General features: G+C 39.0%; 1 protein-coding gene across 1 annotated transcript in view; it reads left to right on the forward strand.

The window, feature by feature from the left end:
- The window catches only part of ZDHHC9 (zDHHC palmitoyltransferase 9), a 33861-nt gene extending 14547 nt beyond the window's left edge, over positions 1–19314 (forward strand). The window contains exons 3-10 of the mRNA XM_075186238.1: positions 1223–1383; positions 4678–4836; positions 5627–5764; positions 5999–6045; positions 7356–7460; positions 9220–9323; positions 16229–16316; positions 18063–19314. Coding sequence (XP_075042339.1) covers positions 1223–1383; positions 4678–4836; positions 5627–5764; positions 5999–6045; positions 7356–7460; positions 9220–9323; positions 16229–16316; positions 18063–18200 — 940 coding nt within the window. The 3' untranslated portion in view covers positions 18201–19314. The remainder of the gene's footprint in view (positions 1–1222; positions 1384–4677; positions 4837–5626; positions 5765–5998; positions 6046–7355; positions 7461–9219; positions 9324–16228; positions 16317–18062) is intronic.
- The last annotated feature ends 777 nt before the right edge of the window (positions 19315–20091 follow it).

Genomic DNA, 20091 nt, shown 5'->3' on the forward strand with positions numbered 1-20091 from the left:
TTCTTAACCTCCAATGTAAATAATAATTATTTTGCATTAAACTTCTCAAATCCTCCCTCCCCTTCAAGAAGTTACACCCAGAGCAAAAATGCAGCCTGTCTGGTACGATGGGGATTTTAGTCGGTGAAAGCAGATTTTAGAATGAATTTTATAGACCTAATAAATCTATTTTAAAGCAGGACTGGCTTGTAAACACCAGATCATTTGATTACTATGTTAGAGCAGTGTTTAGAAACCCTATGTAATAAATGGTCTCCTAGTAAGAATATTGCCTTTAAATTGATATGCAAGTTCCTATAGACACAGAAAAGAGTTACAAGGGGGCGCACGTTGTGCGTGAAGAGGTTTTAGTTTTGGGGCACCAGTATTCATCCGAAGAAAGCCGCTAGAAGCCACTTGCAGCCTAAAATGGGGAATAATGTAGAGGAGTACAAAACGGAGCGGGCGATGGCAGCATGATAAAAGTCATGGTGGCAATTAAAGGCAGGGACCCCGACATGACAGGAAAACTATATCAACGTTAGAATATTTTATCACGCCTTCTGAAATGGGAAAAGTGGAGGTGTTGCCCATAGAAGCCAATCGTATTCTAGCAATCATGTTCTAGAATGTAATGGATAAATATTAGCTGTAATCTGATTGGTTCCCCTGGGCAACACCTCCATTTTTATTTTTCAGTCTCTTTGATAAATTTACCACTTATAACAAATGACCATTTATCCACCTAATTCTGGTTACCTGACAATACCAGCCTGGAATCGGTTGAGGGAGCCAGATTCAGCCCCGATTCACATGCACAGCTAACTGATTTTGCTAAATATTTCCATGTTGCGGGACAGACCATGGTGTGTGTGTGTGTGTGTGTGTGTGTGTGTGTGTGTGTCATAACACAGATCACTTGGGTGATGTGTTAGAAAAAAAAAAAATAGTTCTGAGACATCAGATTGTAAAACTAACAACAACCTCCTCTATTTGTTATGGCTGTGGAAATATCTTGTTGTGACTGGTTTAACGTAGCTGGTAACTTTCAAAAAGGTGTATATGCAAAATAGTTTTATACCTGGAAATCCTAACTTTTGGCATGTTTTGTAAACCTTATGCTGTCAAGTTAATGGCTTCATAAATGCAGTATGATGCCAAGTTCCAAACAGACAACACAGAGAATTTTGTTAAGTGTTCGCTCTGCAGCGCTAATGATAAACTTCCTCTGTTCCCTGCGCAGATGCCGCTACTTGGCCGTACAGCTGTCCCCGGCCATCCCAGTCTTCGCAGTGGTCCTCTTCCTCTTTTCCATAGCCACCCTGCTGCGGACAAGCTTCAGTGACCCCGGGGTAATACCGCGGGCGTTGCCAGATGAGGCGGCTTTCATTGAAATGGAAATCGGTAAGACATATGAGAAGGGACCAGAGGGCTGAATGATGTGTTTAACTTTAGTGCAGAATTTGGACTTGTTGGAGGGGGAGAAGGAATTCCCTATTTAAACTGAAAAAAATCTTCAGTAGAGATAAAGGCAGTTCTGGCAAAATGTCATAAGGTGAATATTCACGGAACCGTTTTGTAAATTTTCCTTTGTTGAATGAATCGATACTGTTCTAGTGTGTTGGAAAATTTTACATCAGATGTTTTGTTAAATTTGGGTTTGGGTGCCCCCCACCCCACAGTGCCAGCATTAGGACTAATTATTTACATGTAGGTGAGCTCTGTCTGATATCAATTTGCTCAGTTGTCCAAGAATACACCCACTGCTGTAGTGTTAGCAGGGCTACCCCTGGCCATTGGAGAACCTTCATTAGACAATTATTTAAAAAAAAAAAGTACCATATATACTCGTATATAAACCGAGTTTTTAGGCACATTTTTTCTGCTGAAAAGCCCCCGCTCGGCTTATACTCGAGTCAATGAGTTTTCTGCGGTCCTCGGCTGATATTCGGGTTGGCTTATCCTCGAGTATATACGGTAAGTCTTTAAACTCCTTTCGCCAAGTGGAACAGAAACACAAATCTGTGTTTTCAGTTCCCCTGTACATGAGTTAGAGGAAAAGTCAAATCTTAAGATAATATTGTAATAAATTGCGGAAGTAAATGCCAGCCTTATGGTCGTAATCGCGATTTTGGGATAAATGTACCCCTTAGAATTCTGATGCCGGCATGGTAACATTTGTGAGGATTCCGTGAAAGTGTCCAGTTTGTTTTGATATCCTTTCAATGTGAGTTACACAACGGCCTGCTGGTTTCAGGGTTAGGATTTGGGAATACTTGATTTTCAATTCTAACAATTCTATCATTTAATATACGTTATGACACATTGAACCGTCCGAAAGAGTATTCAGAAGTGATTTTGCTAAATGTGTCCATTCCATCTAGCTCTAATTGGGGTGGATTATTTTTACATTGGAGGTGTTCTACCTTTTGATAGGCAAAGCGATGGAGGGTTTCCTAGTGCCCGGAAAAACCCCCTCCAAGCCTGGGGCACAGTATAATTGAGGTGGCTGGACCCTGCTCCCGTTTCACACAGCTGCGCTCGAAAAGGGAGAGCTGTGTGCACCTAACAGTAGTACACACAGCATTGCCCATGTATATTATAGGTATAGGAATAGTTGGAGAGCCACCAAGCACTATCTAAAATTATAGCCACACCCCCATGCATGCTGGTCACGCCCACTGGCATCTTGGTGGGGAAACCCCCCCTCTTCAAATCCTGCGTTTGCCCCTGATAGAGATCAGATTGAAGTGTTTGAAAACAAAAAAAGCCCCCAAACTAATAACAAGTCTTTCATATCTAACGATCGCTTCAACCCAAAGGGTCCTTTATAACCAGACGGCACAGTGCACAAGGAGAGCATAACGTGTCCTTCCTCTGGGGAGTTTCTTGGCTACTTTTGTCCATGGTTTTATCGCTGTTGAGCGCTGATTGGGGGGGGGGAGGTTAATGGGGATGATTGGGGTATTCCTATATATGCTAGATTAATCGATGCAGTCGTGAAAATTAGATTTCATGTTATCGTTAATCTTAGAAGTTGAGAAGATTGTGAGATGTCCAGATATGAAAGTTTTAGAGGTTGTATCTGGGAGTTCAAGTTTTCTAACTGCGCAAAAAGCCCATTATTTAAACACACTTCAGAGAGCATGAAACAATGATATTATTAGGTGCCGTTTAGAAAATGAAAGAAATCTGTTCTCGTGTCCCGTCGATCCTGAAATACTGCATTTTACTAACCAACAATAATAAAAGGTAATCTCTGACAGCAGTCTAAAAATCAAAACGCCAACACAGAGAGGGAGGTGTGTGTGTGTGTGTGTGTGTGTGTGTGTTTGTACCTTCTGACTTTACCAACACAGTGATTATCTCATTTTTATGCCCAGCGAAGGTCATGTTTATATGATTCAGTCTGATTGGAATTGGATATCATACGCCTTCCTTTAAAGGGTAATGTCATGCGTACGTTATCTAATCTCAAGATTTTCAGGTTCAAAATTCCTTTCTTCGTTTTATTATGCTATGCATCAAAGTCCTATATACTTATTATATGTTTAACCTTTATTTATATAAACGTCGGCGTGCTCCGCAGTTAGATACTTAACACTAATTTATATGTTGCAATCCTAGAAACACAAGTTCAGTGGAAGTTATTTGCCCACTTTGCTTCTCCATCAAATTTTATTTGTAACTGTGGCTAAAAATATATTATTTTTAATGTTCATTAATACAAAGAATAAAGATGACCAAGATAAAATTCATAATAATTCCACCAACTTGAAGTTTGTATCATCCAAAATTAGAAACAAAGATCTTTTTAATGTCTCTGTCTTTAAAAACACAAGGAAACCTAAAGCATTTATTTATCTTTCTTGTTTGATTTCTACCCCAAGAATAAATATTCTTTTGTGAGTCTGGGTTTAGACTTCTAATAGTTCTAATTTTTCCCAATAATCTTTCTGATTTTTCAAGTACGGTCACAACATTATACAGTATAATAAATCTCTATAATGGAATACATTTAGAAGTAGAGTATATAAATAACTCCCTGCCTTTGGGTTTATACGGCCAATATCTGGGTTTGAAGGTTTATGTCTGAGCATCGACCCATATTTCTAATATGGATAAACTTCTGGAAGTCAATTTCCATATCGCTGCCTGGGAAACATGAACCATGTGTCCATCAAATCAACATATAAATATATATTTATGTATATTATATATTGTATGACTTAAAACTCTGACACTTGCAGGACAGAACTGGTTACTGCAATCTCTGAAATACAACGTTACAGGCCTGTGCCCAAATTTTTAACCCTTCATCTCCCACCCAACTATAATGGCACACTCGTTTTAATCAGCTGCTAAGCTTTACAGAAAATGATTTTTGCATTTTTATAAAACGCTTGTATTTGCCCAGGAATGGGGTACGAGGCTACCTTGGGATTCACAATCTTTTGCTCACAAAATGTCCTGTGTGTTGTGTTTTTTTTTTTTTAGTTTTTATTTTTGTTTTTTTTGTCAGGAGGTCCCCAAAACCTCCAGTGGGTCCTAGATTTAGTAAGACGAGTAATTTTTTTTATTTTTATTTTTTATTTATTTTTTTAGTAATGATTTACATTTGCCACCTGTACAATGTAAGTATGCTTCAAGAGATAAGGCGTCAACCCTCTCTACATTCTGATTAATTTTGTATTTCAGAGGCAGCCAATGGAAACGTTCCGCAGGGGCAACGGCCGCCTCCCCGTATCAAAAACGTCCAAATCAACAATCAGATAGTGAAGCTGAAATACTGCTACACCTGCAAAATCTTTCGTCCTCCCCGTGCGTCGCACTGCAGTATCTGTGATAACTGTGTAGGTGAGTGCAGAGACTGGTATATACACTATGTATATTCTGCAGTCCTCCAGGGAATAGTCTATATACCTATATACTGTTACAGAGCCTGCAGCTTGCAAGATAATACATGTATGAGTCATTCATTGATTCTGTGTCGTGTTCACAATCTTAATATGTAAATAGTATAAACTCTGGTATTATCTGTATAAAAGGTGAGTTGTGATGTCACCAGAAAACCTGTGTATTTCAAGAAATACTGCATCCCCTTCTGTGAATAATTACGGATATGGGAAGTCCCCTCGGATTTCTGCAACCTGTATAAAAACTGTCTGTATTGTATGGCCCAGAGCTCCTCAGTGACTTCTAATATCCATATTATGGTTGGACCTTCTCAGGTGAAACCCATTTGTTGTATTTGACAGCTATTATCCTAGGAGATCTTTAATTGGAGCATTTGAAGGTCAGCATGTGTGCAGTATAGGGGTGGGTACGTGATTGGTTAACTGTGACTCATGTCCACTCATGTGCTGCCATTTCTTGGCCCATAATGCATCGGTCCTTTTAAGTTTCTCCAATGGCAATTGCTGTCTATCCACACATCTCATTCCTACAGACGTACATTTAAACTGAAGCCAGCACTGGTGAGGTATCTTCTGTTATTGCTAGAACATCTACTTATGTCCTATTCCTTCTATGACCGAGAAGACCTCCTGTTTCCTTTATTTCATAGGTTTATGTAAACTGATTGTGTCTTTTCAGAGACTGTAATGTTTACGTCTATTAACCAAAATATATCCACCTCCTTTTTCAGAGCGTTTCGACCATCACTGTCCTTGGGTGGGGAACTGTGTTGGGAAGAGGAATTATAGATACTTCTACCTCTTCATACTCTCCTTATCCCTTCTGACAATCTACATCTTCACCTTCAACATTGTCTATGTCACCCTGAGTGAGTTTTTTTATCTTTTATTTTGCTGGGTCTTTTGAAATATTTTAAGTGAATTGCCGTGTGAGAGCGGCCATTGCTGGCGGTACTGATGTTCTTGGAAAGGCAGCCTGTAAAGGGGATCCGTTGACCCAGGTATTTTGCAGTGCTCGTCCAGTGCTCTTTCTTTTGCATCCACTGCACTGAGTGTTGGCACCGTCTGGCAGATTCAAGTGTAACATTCTCTTTCTTTTGTAGATTCCTTAAAAATTGGCTTCCTGAATACAATAAAAGAAAGTCCGGGAACATATCCTTTTTATTATCTAAAAAAAATTATGTGGATAAACGGTTGGACAGTGTTTAGAGTCGGTTTTGTTGTATTTGTTTGTTATATTTATTTATCAGGGCACCTAATTGTATTTATTCTTCAGTTACTCCTACTTTTCCAGAATCAGTTCAACAAAATGTTCACAGCAGCACAGATTAATTTAGGGGAGGTGTGTGGCGATGTTGTGGGAAGTAGTGACCTGTCTTAATGATCAGAGGAAAGAGGGAACTCCCAGCATGAAAAGTTATATAGTAGAATGTGCAGGGTCTCCCAAGCACACACAGCAGAGATGTGAGGATCTGGTCAAATTGATGCAGGAATTATGGTGTCTGACACATCTCTCTATAAAATGACATTCGCACAACTTATTTGTGTGCATAAATAATGAGGATTTATTATAAATGTAGTGTAATGGCATGGGTGTGTGTGCCTATGAGTGGCAGGACCAGTGCCAGCCTTAATTCTCTTGATTGTGTTTGTGATTGGACACACCCCTTGCAATTTTACCTGGGGTTGTGAGAGGAATATGATTGGCTGTGGAAGTCCCTGGATGGGGGGGGGGGGGGGGGAAGCATGTAATAGGGGGAAAAAAAATATGGTCGTTGGTAGAGCAGCTTTAACAAGAAGCCTGTGCTTTATCACTTCAATATATTCTGCATGTACCCAGTCTTCAGATTTGCACTGTGACACTTATTTTTGACCGGGTTGAGTTCTATTTCCCACATGGTGAAATGTTGTTATGATACATGTGATAAATAAGCAGATTACACATCTCGTAGGGAACAATCCGCCAATAACTTTGATGGATCTAGACAACGAAAACAAACTTGTGATTGGTTACTCTGAGATTTTCTACTCCAACATTAGATAATGTTTGTTCTAATAACTATTACAAGTAGCATAACTAGGAGCCTGATTCATTAAGGATCTTAACTTAAGAAACTTCTTATTTCAGTCTCCTGGACAAAACCATGTTACAATGCAAGGGGTGCAAATTAGTATTCTGTTTTCCACATAAGTTAAATACTGACTGTTTTTTCATGTAGCACACAAATATCAACTTTAAATTTCAGTGTACAAATAAGCTATCAAGTATTTGTGTGCTACATGAAAAAACAGTCAGTATTTAACTTATGTGGAAAACAGAATACTAATTTGCACCCCTTGCATTGTAACATGGTTTTGTCCAGGAGACTGAAATAAGAAGTTTCTCAAGTTAAGATCCTTAATGAAGCAGGCCCTAGGTCTTTATAGTTTAATTTGTTTCAGCTCCTTAACTCACCCTCCACTGTCCTAGAAGTCTTCATCTGCTTCTTCACACTCTGGTCTGTGGTGGGTTTAACTGGATTTCACACATTCTTGGTGTCTCTCAACCAGACGACCAATGAAGATGTGAGTACTTGTAGTTTTATTTGTATACTTCCCTTCTGTTTGTCGGGTCCATTTTTTTTTCTTTATTGTTTTATTTATTGGGTTTTCAGTGAGCTCCAGTTACTTAACTTTATCTTTCTGCCCCAGATAGAACACAGGTCAGCTCTGCTCCATTGTCCACAGGACATTTCCCTGCCATATCCAAGGGCCATAAAACGAAATAATTATAAAGGCCTTAAACTGGAGGAAGTCCAAGAAACAATGTGTTTAGTAAGGGCCATAGACGGACATGTAAATACAACAACAAAAAAACAATTTTAGGTTGAAGGTGTGAAAGTGGTCCTTAGGTGCTCTTTACGGCCACCTATACAATTCGGCTAAAACATGCCCGCTGTACCTCCACTGATGTGCTTTTCATATAATCGCTGCAGTGACCGAACAGTGCACATTTGATTGAGGGAGTAGAGGACATATAGTGGAGAGAGAATATATCCACCAAGACCCCTGGATTTTCTCTTCTTCCCTGACTGTCTCCAGTGTCCTTCTCATTGCGGCCAGAATTTGGATTGTGGGCAATGCATGACCATTATCAGGGGGGACCCTGGGCTCATCTTTAGTGAGCTGTGACTTTTTTTTTTTTTTTTCCCCCGAACAAACCATAAGCCAGTACTGACTGATGTGGGGCAACAAGTAAAAACCAGCGGGTGATGTGTAATAAGAGGATGCATGTGACTTCACTCGTCTAATGAACGCTGTGAAGTACTGGTGATTTATCTGATTAATACACACTTTGATTAGAGCAGAGGGGGTGGTGAGGGAAACTGACAATTATGACCACATACCTGCTCTCTGTAGCGCTAGCTGGTTTCCTAATGGTCTCCTCGTGGACATTCACTGGAGAGTCAGTGGGTAAGGGTGTGAGAGAGGGTCACCAGGTACTGCGTTAACAGTGGGAATAATGTTGTAAGACATTATTTAATGGATATGTAAAGTTCCCATAAAATTATACATATTAAGTTGGACTGCCTTGAAAATCATCCACTTGGTGCCGTGAAAAGCCGTAAAACACTACTAGCTAATAAGATAAGGTGAAACATATTTAGTTGTCGTCCATATAATGTATGACACTCACAATGTTGAGAAGGGCAGACTTGTGTATTGGCCACATTTGAATATTAAGGTGGGCAATAAATTGTTTAGCAGAGCTCCTCATAGTCACTATAGGAAGCAGCGGAGGTCGTGTCTGACAAAGTGACCGAACAGCCACTATAATTAACTTCTGCTTCTCAGAACTAACTATACACAAGTCTGCCCATCTCAATAGTGTCAGCTAGTAGGTGTTACCGCTTTCTGTTAGGCCAAGTGGAGGATTTCTAAAGCAGTATGTATAAAGCAGATTTCTTATACAGTAAGTTCCCTAGACATTAAAAACATTGTAAATTATTGCTGCATTTCAGTGACCCCCCCCCCCCCCCCACCCATATATACAGACATTGAGGTGAGAACCTGTCATTTTTCAGAATGGTATGGCTGCCATACATCAAACTAGAATGTTGGAAGTGAGGATTGTGGGAATTGTAGTCTAATATCTGATTGGACAAAGTTGGAAGGCTTTCAGAGAAATACTTTCTTACTCCTTTTTTTTTTTTTTTTTTTTTTTTTTGAAAGTTGCTGCATTGAGCTGGTTAACTTACAGGTGCCTACGCCCTGAATGAGAGGGTATTTGTATAACATTTGCACAATATTCCCATCCTGATGGAAACGTTTATATCTTTTCCAGATTAAAGGATCCTGGACTGGTAAAAACCGTGTCCAGAACCCCTACAATCACGGCAATCTAGCGAAGAACTGCTGTGAAGTGCTATGTGGACCGGTTCAGCCGAGGTACTGTACAGAACACCAGGCATGATCAGTAGTTATACAGGGCTTCTGTGATGTGTAGTAGTAATACAGGAGTTCCAATAATTTGCCTGTCTAACTTAAACTGGGTGCTCATCTAGAACTTAGAGCATAAAATACACCTATTGCTTTCTTATCACTGTTGGATATTGTAAAATATGTATAATATGCTCCCTCTCTGAGGCAATCGCTGGATTTTTAATGACCAGGAAGTACCAGCATAAATTATATATTGGTGCCAACTTATTTTCTCTTTCTTGGTGGTTTAGTTTTCAAACATCTTGAAGGTACCGCTATGGGAATCAATTTTGCTCCCAGCTATGCAAACGTGACTTGTAGCAAGATCGTTCATTTTGGTCTGGTACTTGTCCTTTCAAGAACAATCTGAAATTGTGTTACAGATTTTTAGATATCTTATAAAAATAAGGGATGGGAACAAAACCAAATTTCATAATTTTGTTTCATGCATCAGCACAAACACTTTTTTTTTTTTTTCTTTTTTTTCCTTAATCTAAAATTTACCCAGCAACTGAATAGTCAGACTATAGAATGTTTGGAGCCTCCTCACCCTCATAAGAGCAACATTTGATGCATTGTGAAAATACCCCCTAACTTGAGCAGAGGCAGTAAAATAGTTACATAGTTACATAGTTGATGAGGTTGAAAAAAGACACCAGTCCATCAAGTTCAACCTATTTTGGATCTCCTGCGATCCTGCACTTATATTTGAAATTAATCCGGAGTAGGCAACCGCCCATCTGTTTCAATTTTGAAAATCCCCCCAGACTCAATATTGCAATCCAATTTTTACCCTATATCCACTACTATCCTTTATTTTAAATTAACGGTCGTATCCCTGGATACACCTTTCCGCTAAAAATTTGTCTAACCCTTTCTTAAACATATCTATTGAATCTGCCATCACAACCTTCCCTGGCAATGAATTCCATATCTTGACTGCCCTTACTGTAAAGAACCCCTTCCTTTGCTGGTTGTGAAATTTCCTCTCCTCTAACCTTAGGGGATGACCACGTGTCCTGTGTATGGTCCTTGGGGTAAAAAGTTCCCATGAAAGCTCTCTGTATTGACCCCTAATGTATTTGTACATAGTAATCATATATCCCCTTAGACGCCTCTTTTCTAAAGTAAACATGCCTAAACTGGCTAACCTTTCCTCATAACTTAATGACTCCATACCCTTTATCAATTTTGTCGCCCTTCTCTGAACCCTTTCTAGTTCCAAATTATCTTTTTTATAGAGTGGTGCCCAGAACTGTACTGCATATTCAAGATGAGGTCTTACCAATGATTTATACAGTGGCAAAATTACACTGTCTTCCCTTGCATCTATGCCCCTTTTTATGCATGCCAATACTTTGTTTGCCCTTGCAGCTGCTGCTTGACATTGAGCACTATTGCTAAGTCTACTGTCTACGAGCACTCCCAAATCCTTTTCCATTATAGATTCTCCCAAATTAATTCCATTTAATTTATAGATTGCGTTCTTGTTTTTGATCCCTGAATGCATAACCTTACATTTATCTGTGTTAAACCTCATATTCCATTTAGCCGCCCAATCCTCCAGTTTATTTAAGTCCCTCTGTAGAGAAGCTACATCTTGCTCTGATTTTATTACCTTACAGAGTTTAGTGTCATCTGCAAAAATAGAAACTTTACTCTCTAAACCATCACCAAGGTCATTAATAAATATATTAAAAAGGAGTGGTCCCAGCACGGAACCTTGAGGAACTCCACTTAAGACCTTTGACCAATTAGAAAATGTTCCATTTATCACAACTCTCTGTTCCCTATTCTCTAACCAGTTTTCGATCCAAGTACAAATTTTGATTTCTAGACCCAGTTCCCTTATTTTGTAAACCAACCTCTTGTGTGGCACTGTATCAAAGGCCTTTGCAAAATCTAAGTAGACCACATCTACTGTCCTGCCCTGGTCTAAGTTCCCACTAACTTCCTCGTAGAAACTAATTAGATTAGTTTGACATGACCTATCCCTCACAAATCCATGTTGATTCCCACTAATAATTTTATTGCGTACCAAGTAATCCTGAATACTGTCCCTTAAAATACCTTCCAGTAGTTTCCCCACTATTGATGTCAGGCTTACAGGTCTATAATTCCCTGGTTGTGATCTCGTCCCCTTTTTAAACAACGGCACCACATCTGCTATTCGCCAATCCCTTGGTACTGAGCCTGATGAGATTGAATCTCTGAAAATTAAGAATAGCGGTCTAGCTATTTCCGAGTTTAATTCCATAAGGACCCTTGGGTGTATGCCATCTGGACCTGGAGCTTTATTTATCTTAATATTCTTCAGTCGCCTTTGGACTTCTTCCTCTGACAACCAAGTATTAATTAATGGCATGGTTTCATTTCCATTTTTATGTATTACTCCTGCCATTTGTTCCTCTCTGGCAAATACTGAAGAAAAGAACGTGTTTAATATCTCTGCTTTTTCCTTAGTATCATTTATCAATTCACCCATCTCACTTCTTAGTGGTCCTATATTATCTTTTTTAATCCTTTTGCCATTTATATACTTAAAAAACTTTTTGGGGTTTGTCTTACTTTCTTTTGCAACGTGCCTTTCATTTTCTAATTTAGCCAATCTAATTTCCTTTTTGCATGTTTTATTACATTCCTTGTACCTATGGAAGGACTCCTCTGACCCTTCAGACTTAAACAATTTAAATGCACGCTTCTTCCTTTGCATTTCTTCCCTTACCTTTTTATTTAGCCACATTGGTTTAGACTTAATTCTTTTACATTTATTTCCCATAGGAATGAACTTATACGTGTATGTTTCCAACAACATTTTAAAGACAGCCCACATTTCTTCCGTATTTTTTCCTTCAAAGGCTTTGTCCCAGTCTATGCTCTTTATAGACTCCTTTAGCATATTAAAATTTGCCTTTTTAAAGTTTAAAGTCCTAGTTGATCCCTTATACTGTTGTTTCTGGAAACTAATTTCAAATGAGACCATATTATGATCACTGTTTCCCAAGTGCTCCTTTACTTGAATATTTGATATTACGTCTACATTGTTTGTTATTACTAAGTCCAGTATAGTCCGGTTCCTAGTTGGTTCCTCAACTAATTGGGACATGTAATGGTCTTTTAGCGTGCTCAGAAACCTATTTCCCCTAGCTGTACCGCAGGTCTCAGTACTCCAATCAATGTCCGGATAATTAAAATCCCCCATAATTAAAATTTGACCTAGTTGTGTAGCCTTTTCAATTTGCTGTAGAAGTTGGGCTTCCTCAATCGTACTAATATCTGGCGGTTTATAGCATATCCCTATCAGAAACTTCTCTGAACTTTTTCCTCCGCTGGATATTTCCACCCACAATGCCTCTATATTATCACCAATATTCTCATATATAACTTCCTGAATACTTGGTTTTAATTCTGGCTTAATATAAAGACATACTCCTCCTCCCCTTTTATTTACCCTATCCCTCCTGAAGAGAGAATAGCCTTCCAAGTTGACTGCCCAGTCATGTGTATCATCCCACCAGGTCTCAGTAATACCTATAATATCATACTGCTCATTCATTGCTACTAGTTCTAACTCCCCCATTTTACCTGTCAGGCTTCTTGCATTTGCAAGCATACACTTAAGTCTATTGGCTCACTTAGGTATTTCTTTTTGCTTTAAAAAGGGCCGCTCCTTATCGGCTATGCTTCCCTTTCCCCCCTCTCCACCCCCTTTACTCTTGTTAAATTCCTCCTTACTACTCTCAATGTCTATCCCATAAATACTTGCTTGCCCCTCCCCCCCGGAGCCTAGTTTAAAATCTCCTCCAACCTTCTAACCATCCTCTCCCCTAGCACTGCAGCCCCCTCCTCATTCAGGTGCAATCCATCACGACAATAAAGATGGCAACTGACCGAGAAATCAGCCCAGTGCTCTAAGAATCCAAAACCCTCCTTCCTACACCAATCTTTTAGCCACGCATTAACCTCCCTAATCTCCCGCTGCCTCCCTGGACTAGCGCGTGGCACAGGTAGTATTTCCGAAAATACTACCTTGGATGTCCTTGCCTTAAGTTTGCGACCTATGTCCCTGAAATCATTCTTTAGGACACCCCTTCTTCCTCTAACTCGGTCATTGGTGCCAACATGCACCAAAACCGCTGGGTCATTCCCAGCCCCTCCCAACAATCTGTCCACCCGATCCGCAATATGCCGAGCCCGAGCACCCGGGAGACAACACACTGTTCGGCATGCACGGTCCCGGTAACAGATTGCCCTATCTACCTTCCTAATAATTGAATCCCCTACCACCACAATCTGCCTGGGTCCCTGAGTAACTTTGGTCCCCTTTGTGCTGGAGAGACCATTCCCCTGGTTGCTAGAGGAAGCAGTGTCATCCAACTCTACCAATTCTGAACTGCCTTCCACAGTATCTTCATCCAATCTGGCAAATCTGCTGGGATTGCCTAGCTCAGAACTGGCCTGCCTCTTCCTCCCTCTGCTACCCCTAGTAACTGTTACCCAGCTGCCTACCATGAAATGAATGCTTTATTTGGAAGAGAATTATATTGAACTTTTACACTAACTTTTCCTATAATATGTCAAATTGTCTTGAGTTGCGTTACTGAAGGTGCATCACCAGCCTTAATTCTGTGTAAAATAAACCTCTGAAGGAAAATGTTTAAATGAAGAAAAAGTGGTGATATCAAATATACATGGGAGCCTTTAATTATGAGGTGATGCTGGCTCACGCAGCTGGTAATGACCGTGTCCTGAGTAACGAATCTATTCCATGTAACCGGCACCCTAATCATTAACAGCTCTGATTATTTTCTTACTGGAATCTTGGTGAAAGCATAAAACATTTATTAAAAAAATAAATAAATCTAAGTGCTTACATCAACTCGGCGGCTTCTCTTGAAAGCAATACTCATTTGTTTATACTTGTGTATTGAATTGTCCTAACCGACTAAGCTGGCAACAATTTGCAGGGTTCCAAGAGAGGGTCTGGCTATAAATCTTACTGTATACGCACCAAACCAGCATCGTTTTACAGCCCATTGCAATCCGTAGATGTTTAAATGGTATTGTTTTATAGGGTAACTTAAAGGTATTCAAAAGCGCAGTATTTATTAAAAAGTATTATGCAGTGGATTTATTACTTTAGAATTTAAGAGAATAGTATTTAATATTGCAGTTTGTATTTCCAGCAGGAAGCCTTTGGAAGCAGATTAAAGCTACATAAACATTGATCTTGTAGTTTTGTCTGAATAATAACCAGTCAATTTTGCTTTTAGTTTAGGACAAAATCGTTTTTGTCTTTAGGGTGAATGGTCCGCTCACCAAATGCTGCCAAAACTTCTATCTGTCTAACAGCTTGTGACCGACCTGCTCACTAATTGTCCTCTGCCAACAAAGTATTATGTTCTAGCAGAATCTTACAAAAGTTGTCCCAGCACATTACTGTCGGACACAGGTCAAAAACGTCCAGATTATCCAATCACTGTGACGAAACTTTCCCTGCATAGTTTGATCCCTAATAATTGATAAAGTATTTCGAATGGTTCATCTTGGCTAACAGGCTCGTTTGGTTTTACAATTATGTGATGTAGAAAGCTAACCGGTAAACCTGTGGTGGAACTAATGTACATCAGGTGCAAAATCAATGTGGAGTGGATTTATTGACCAGCATAAAAAAATGACCAAGTACAAACCTACAACGTAGATTGCAACCAGGAAATACGAATGTATAGGTCTAAAGTCCACCATGTAGATAAACACTAGCTCCCAAAACTTGTAACTGCATATAACCCTTCATTCTGAAATCCTTGTTCTAAAAACCGGAATTTAGTTGCAAACCGTAGGGGTTTTCTGAAGACCAAATATTCTAATTCATCAGAGCCCAGGTTTTATCTAATTATATGGATCTTGTTTAAGGAGCAGCTCCATGTTGGACAATTTGTCCCGGCTATAGGCCGGTGAGAAGGAGAGAGAGAGAGCGGATTGGTGCAGGCACTTTCGGCAGTGAGAATTTGCTAAACTAAATGGATCTGAGGCAAGGGACCTTCACAGTTCTACTTCTGCTGGAAGTGGAGGGCTGTTTGGAAAATGTTGTTTGAGTTCTTCAACCTTCTCAAGTTTTAGAGCTAATTAGTAACAATATGAATAACCTCACTTTAGTGGGCGAGTTTCTTAAAAGAGATTTACAACCAATTGATATGCACTGAACTAGTTGGAGGACCTGTAGTAACAATGCTGAAAACTGCATGCCCTAAATCTCTTCATCCTTTTTCTGCTCCTACCATCCCCTGCTGAACTTGACAAAGAAACCCAGACAGACCATCCTTCTATTGTTGTAATGCATGCAAGTGCTTGCACGCCGGCCTGCCTCCTTTCCAGTTTCTGGAGGAGGAGCTATGTGTCTGGAACTATAATGCTGCAGGACTGCCGTTTTGCTCTCCTGCAGGTTATAATAGTCTAATACTCACAGCCAAATATTACAGATGGATACTGTGCAATAGTCTGTAACTTGTCAATATGTTCATATTCTGTGATCAGTATTTAAAAGACATTCATGGTAAACTGGAACAAGTATTCAGCCATCTATTTTTACATTTTGGCTTCTGTGTGGTTGGTACATATTTAATTTCTCCTATTCCTCAATCAAACATGTAACAAGATTCTTGGTGCAGGATAAATTATATTCCTATGTTTCTCTGCACTAATTGTATTGAGTAGTCCTTGTTCTGCATTTATCATCTAGATAACTAAGACCTGAGAACTTTTCTCTTCCTCCTAGAAAATTGGGTAGGAAAAGAATGTCTTAAAGGCCAAATCAGCAACAGAAGTAATCATCAGATGCTTGTTCTAATACTACCTGTTTTATCTCATTGCAGCGTGCTTGATAGAAGAGGCATTGTTCAGGATCCAGTGAGTCTTCCGGGACAAACCGAACAAGAAAATCGCAGTACACAGCATGATTCTGTGAGTGTAATTACAAATAATTATAACTGTCCGAACAGGCTTTCACAATGGGCTCAAAGAATTTCACTGTAAGAAAGATCCTCTGTCTAGTTTGCACTTTTGTGTGTGCTGGTGTTTTGGAAGGGTATGGTGGTGTGTTTTGTGTGTGGTGTTTTTTTTTTTTGTTTTTTTTATCAGTTTGTCAGTGGGATTTGAACCCACAATTACTGTTTACATGTTAAAATGTTCAGTTTTACTCCATAAGGTCTAAAATTATATTTATGACTGTAAACTATGTTAAAGTGGGCCCAGTGGTGTAGATGGGATGGCTGTATAAAAATAGGTTAATGGTGCGTGCAGTGGGATACAACCACCAACTGATGGGGAATATATATATATATATATATATATATATATATATATATATATATATATATATATATATATATATATATATATATATATATATATATATATATATATATATATATATATATATATATATATATATATTATTATTATTTTTTCTTTTTTTTTTTCCTTGCATGGTTTTCCACCTCTTGTAAACTGCTGCTAATAGTATATAATGTGCACACTTTTTTAAAGAATCTCTAAACACAGCTGTGACCCAGAGGGCATCGTTGTCCTGCTCATGAATTGGAAAGGGGAAAAGGTTTGTGCAAATCTTTGGGCAGCTGGGATTGCAGATAATGGAGTTTGAACTTGCCTAAATGATTCTCTAGCGGCCAGATGGAAAACTCCACCAACTAAAAATAAGGTCAACAGGCTTTGGGGTAAAACTTAATATGTTGGTGGTCTTAGTTCATAAATGTATGTAAAATTAGACCATGTCGGATAAGAACATTATGAAAAAAAAATTATTTGCATTGATAGCCGAACTGCTATAGAGAAAATAAACCAGATGTCAGCCTTGGCTTGGATGGGCTTCTCAACTTAACTGAAGCATGCTTGGGTTGAATGAGGCTTTTTTTGGGTGGTGAAGGGGAATTGATCTCAGAAATGGTAAGAGGGTAGATGGGACCAAGTCTTAATGGAATCCATTTTTATAGCCTGTGAGTGCTGTCTCTGCACTTGTGTTCTATCAGTCTGAGAAGCAATCAAGATACAACTAGGACATCCTCAAAATAGAAAACATTGTTCCCCCTGGATTAAAGGTGGTTTGCACACACCAGCTCTGAACGTCCATGCTGAATGGCCGATCAGTGCAGAGTATGCACAGAATTCCTGCATTGATCTACTACTGAACGGGCCCTGAAAGCTAATGGTACAAACCGGCCATCTCCACAAATAACAATGTCTTCAATTTTGAGGTTGTGCTCTAGCTGCATTTTGTGGTGGCTGAATGCAATGAAGGTCAGTTGAACAGAGAAGTGCCCATGTGCAAAAGTCTTCAAAAATACTCTTCTAAAAGATAGGAGCAACCCTGTAAAATTAGCACGATTATATATTCATACTACCTTTTTATTTTTCATGGATTATAATGATAAAATGATTCACTGTTCATATTTTGGACACCTATGTTATTTGTAACGAGATTCCTCTTGTATCCTAAACTACTAAAGTATTTTTGTTGCATTAACGCAGAGTGAAAATGGAGATCGCTTGTATATTTTATACTCCACAATCTCAATTCAAATACCGATCCTTATTCTTTTCTTGATAACAACTTTTAACCCACTCAGAAAAGTTTTGGCGTTGTCAAACATTTGAGAAAATCACTTTTTTTTATTTTGTTTTCATTTAAAGGTGGCTGTTGTCCCACTAATGCCTACCGAATCTCATGAAAAGCCTACGGTGCAAGATGACCACAAAGAACCGAATGCTTTGGAAATGTCTGTTCAGGTCCCCAAAGATTCTGATGGAAGACCGGATACAGAAAAGTAAATGCATTCAAAGAGTTCTCGATGCAAAGAGGATCATGTGACAGATTTATGGAACAACGGGAACGTGACAGCTGGCCCTATATGCCGTATTTCTTTAGTATTTGCTTGTGTTAATTATAAAGGTGATGTCTTGTGAGATGGAGATTCATCTTTATCAATATGGAAAAGTGCTCAATGAAAGACGTCAGGTGCTAGTCAAGTATGCCAATGACCTTACCTGGGAGAGTGCTACGAAGCAAGAAGTCAGCCTTACTGGTCTGTAGTAACCATGTCTTGTTTTCTTTTTGGGAGCTGGTTCTTCAAATTGTAACTACAGTAGTATTCTGCACCAACCCCTGATGAACAGCGAATGCAGACAATCTCTCTCCAGATAAAGGAGGGGGTGCTATGAAGGACTGTTGACAGGGGCAACTGTGTCACATGACTGGCACTTTAAATGAAAATATGCATTGCTTTTTATTCTACTTGCCATGCCTATAAGCAATCGGCTGAAAGGACAACGCTTCTGGCCCCAAAATCTGTCTCCACTTCCTCCCCGAGGGGAAGGGCTAATGTTTTAAGTAATTTTGAACAAGATTAGTCCACATTGTAATTATCTCTCTGCCAACAATAAGATGACTTGTATTATCTTGCTCTCTAGCTCATATCCCCCTTTTTACTTCATTTACCAACTAATCATGAAGTTGATGTTCGTTCATGTGATGTGAGGTCATTTTTTTATTCATTCCCAAGTCAATCATTCTCGAGATGTAGATTGTGGTCTTGCAATTAACAGAACTATAGGTAGCAGTAGGCTCAGTAGGGGCCTGTCAAGTTCCTGTTTTTTTCTTTTTTGTTGTTTCTTTTGAGGATGTTTTGGAATGTCTAATGAAGTGCAGATAAGTTATTGCTGCTGTTCTACATTACTATTTTAAGACTATACAGAGTGTTTAAAATGGAAGTTTTTTTTTTTTTTTATAATTTATTACTTGTTCATACAGTGTTTTTTTTGTTTTTTTGTTTTTTTTGTCATAACACCCTGTAGTATAGCTATATGGACACACTAAGAGTGTTGCTAAATTGTGTTGCTTGCACATTTCCCTGGATTGAAAAATAAAATTTGTGGATTTTTTTTTTTTAATTTTGGGAGAGTTGAAAGGTCTCCCTCTAATCTTCCCTGTAAAATGGAATTTGCAGCAGTCTCCTGGTTTTCAAACTTGTTTTCAAGGATGAACGCACATGGCCTCTAGTCAATAAATACCTGACATTCTATAGACTTCTGTGAAGCCAGGTGGAAGGGTTCAAATTACATGAGTAATAGGCTAATTCTCAGCATCTGGGTCCTCTGTTGCATACAGATTAACCAGTTAGGGTTGCCAATTAAAATGGTTCTTCTGTGATCATCCTTGCTTCTGGTTTGTTCATTCCTTGAAGACTTGTTTAAAACGTGCTCCATGAAGTATTTATTCTGAAGGTTGAATTTGCCTGAATTACTTTTATTCTTTTATTGGCTTCATAACTTTGAGGTCAACCGTAACAGTCCGTTTGCCATACTATAGTATGGAAAACCATTTTTTTTGCCTACATGAGACCACTCATAAACTTTCTCATGAAGGCACCAAATCATTTCAGTTCTTGATCAAGGTTAGTATTAAGAGTATAAACATGTGGTATATCATTTTACAAACCTCCGTACACTCAACCAGAAGGGTTATCAATCATTGCAATAATAAAATCCTCTCGCCATTAGAGATATTGCTGTATGTTGAATCCATGAATCATTATCTTTTGTTATTGGCTGTGGTTCCTCCCTTATTTAACTTGGATCATTAGCTTTGCGGCTTGTAGACTCCAAATAGATTCAACTCCTCTGCAATTGTGAACCATTCATGGCTGAGGCACCATTATTCTCC

Source organism: Mixophyes fleayi, chromosome 9 (genome assembly GCF_038048845.1).
Source record: "Mixophyes fleayi isolate aMixFle1 chromosome 9, aMixFle1.hap1, whole genome shotgun sequence".
In the NCBI taxonomy this organism is placed as follows: Eukaryota; Metazoa; Chordata; class Amphibia; order Anura; family Limnodynastidae; genus Mixophyes; species Mixophyes fleayi.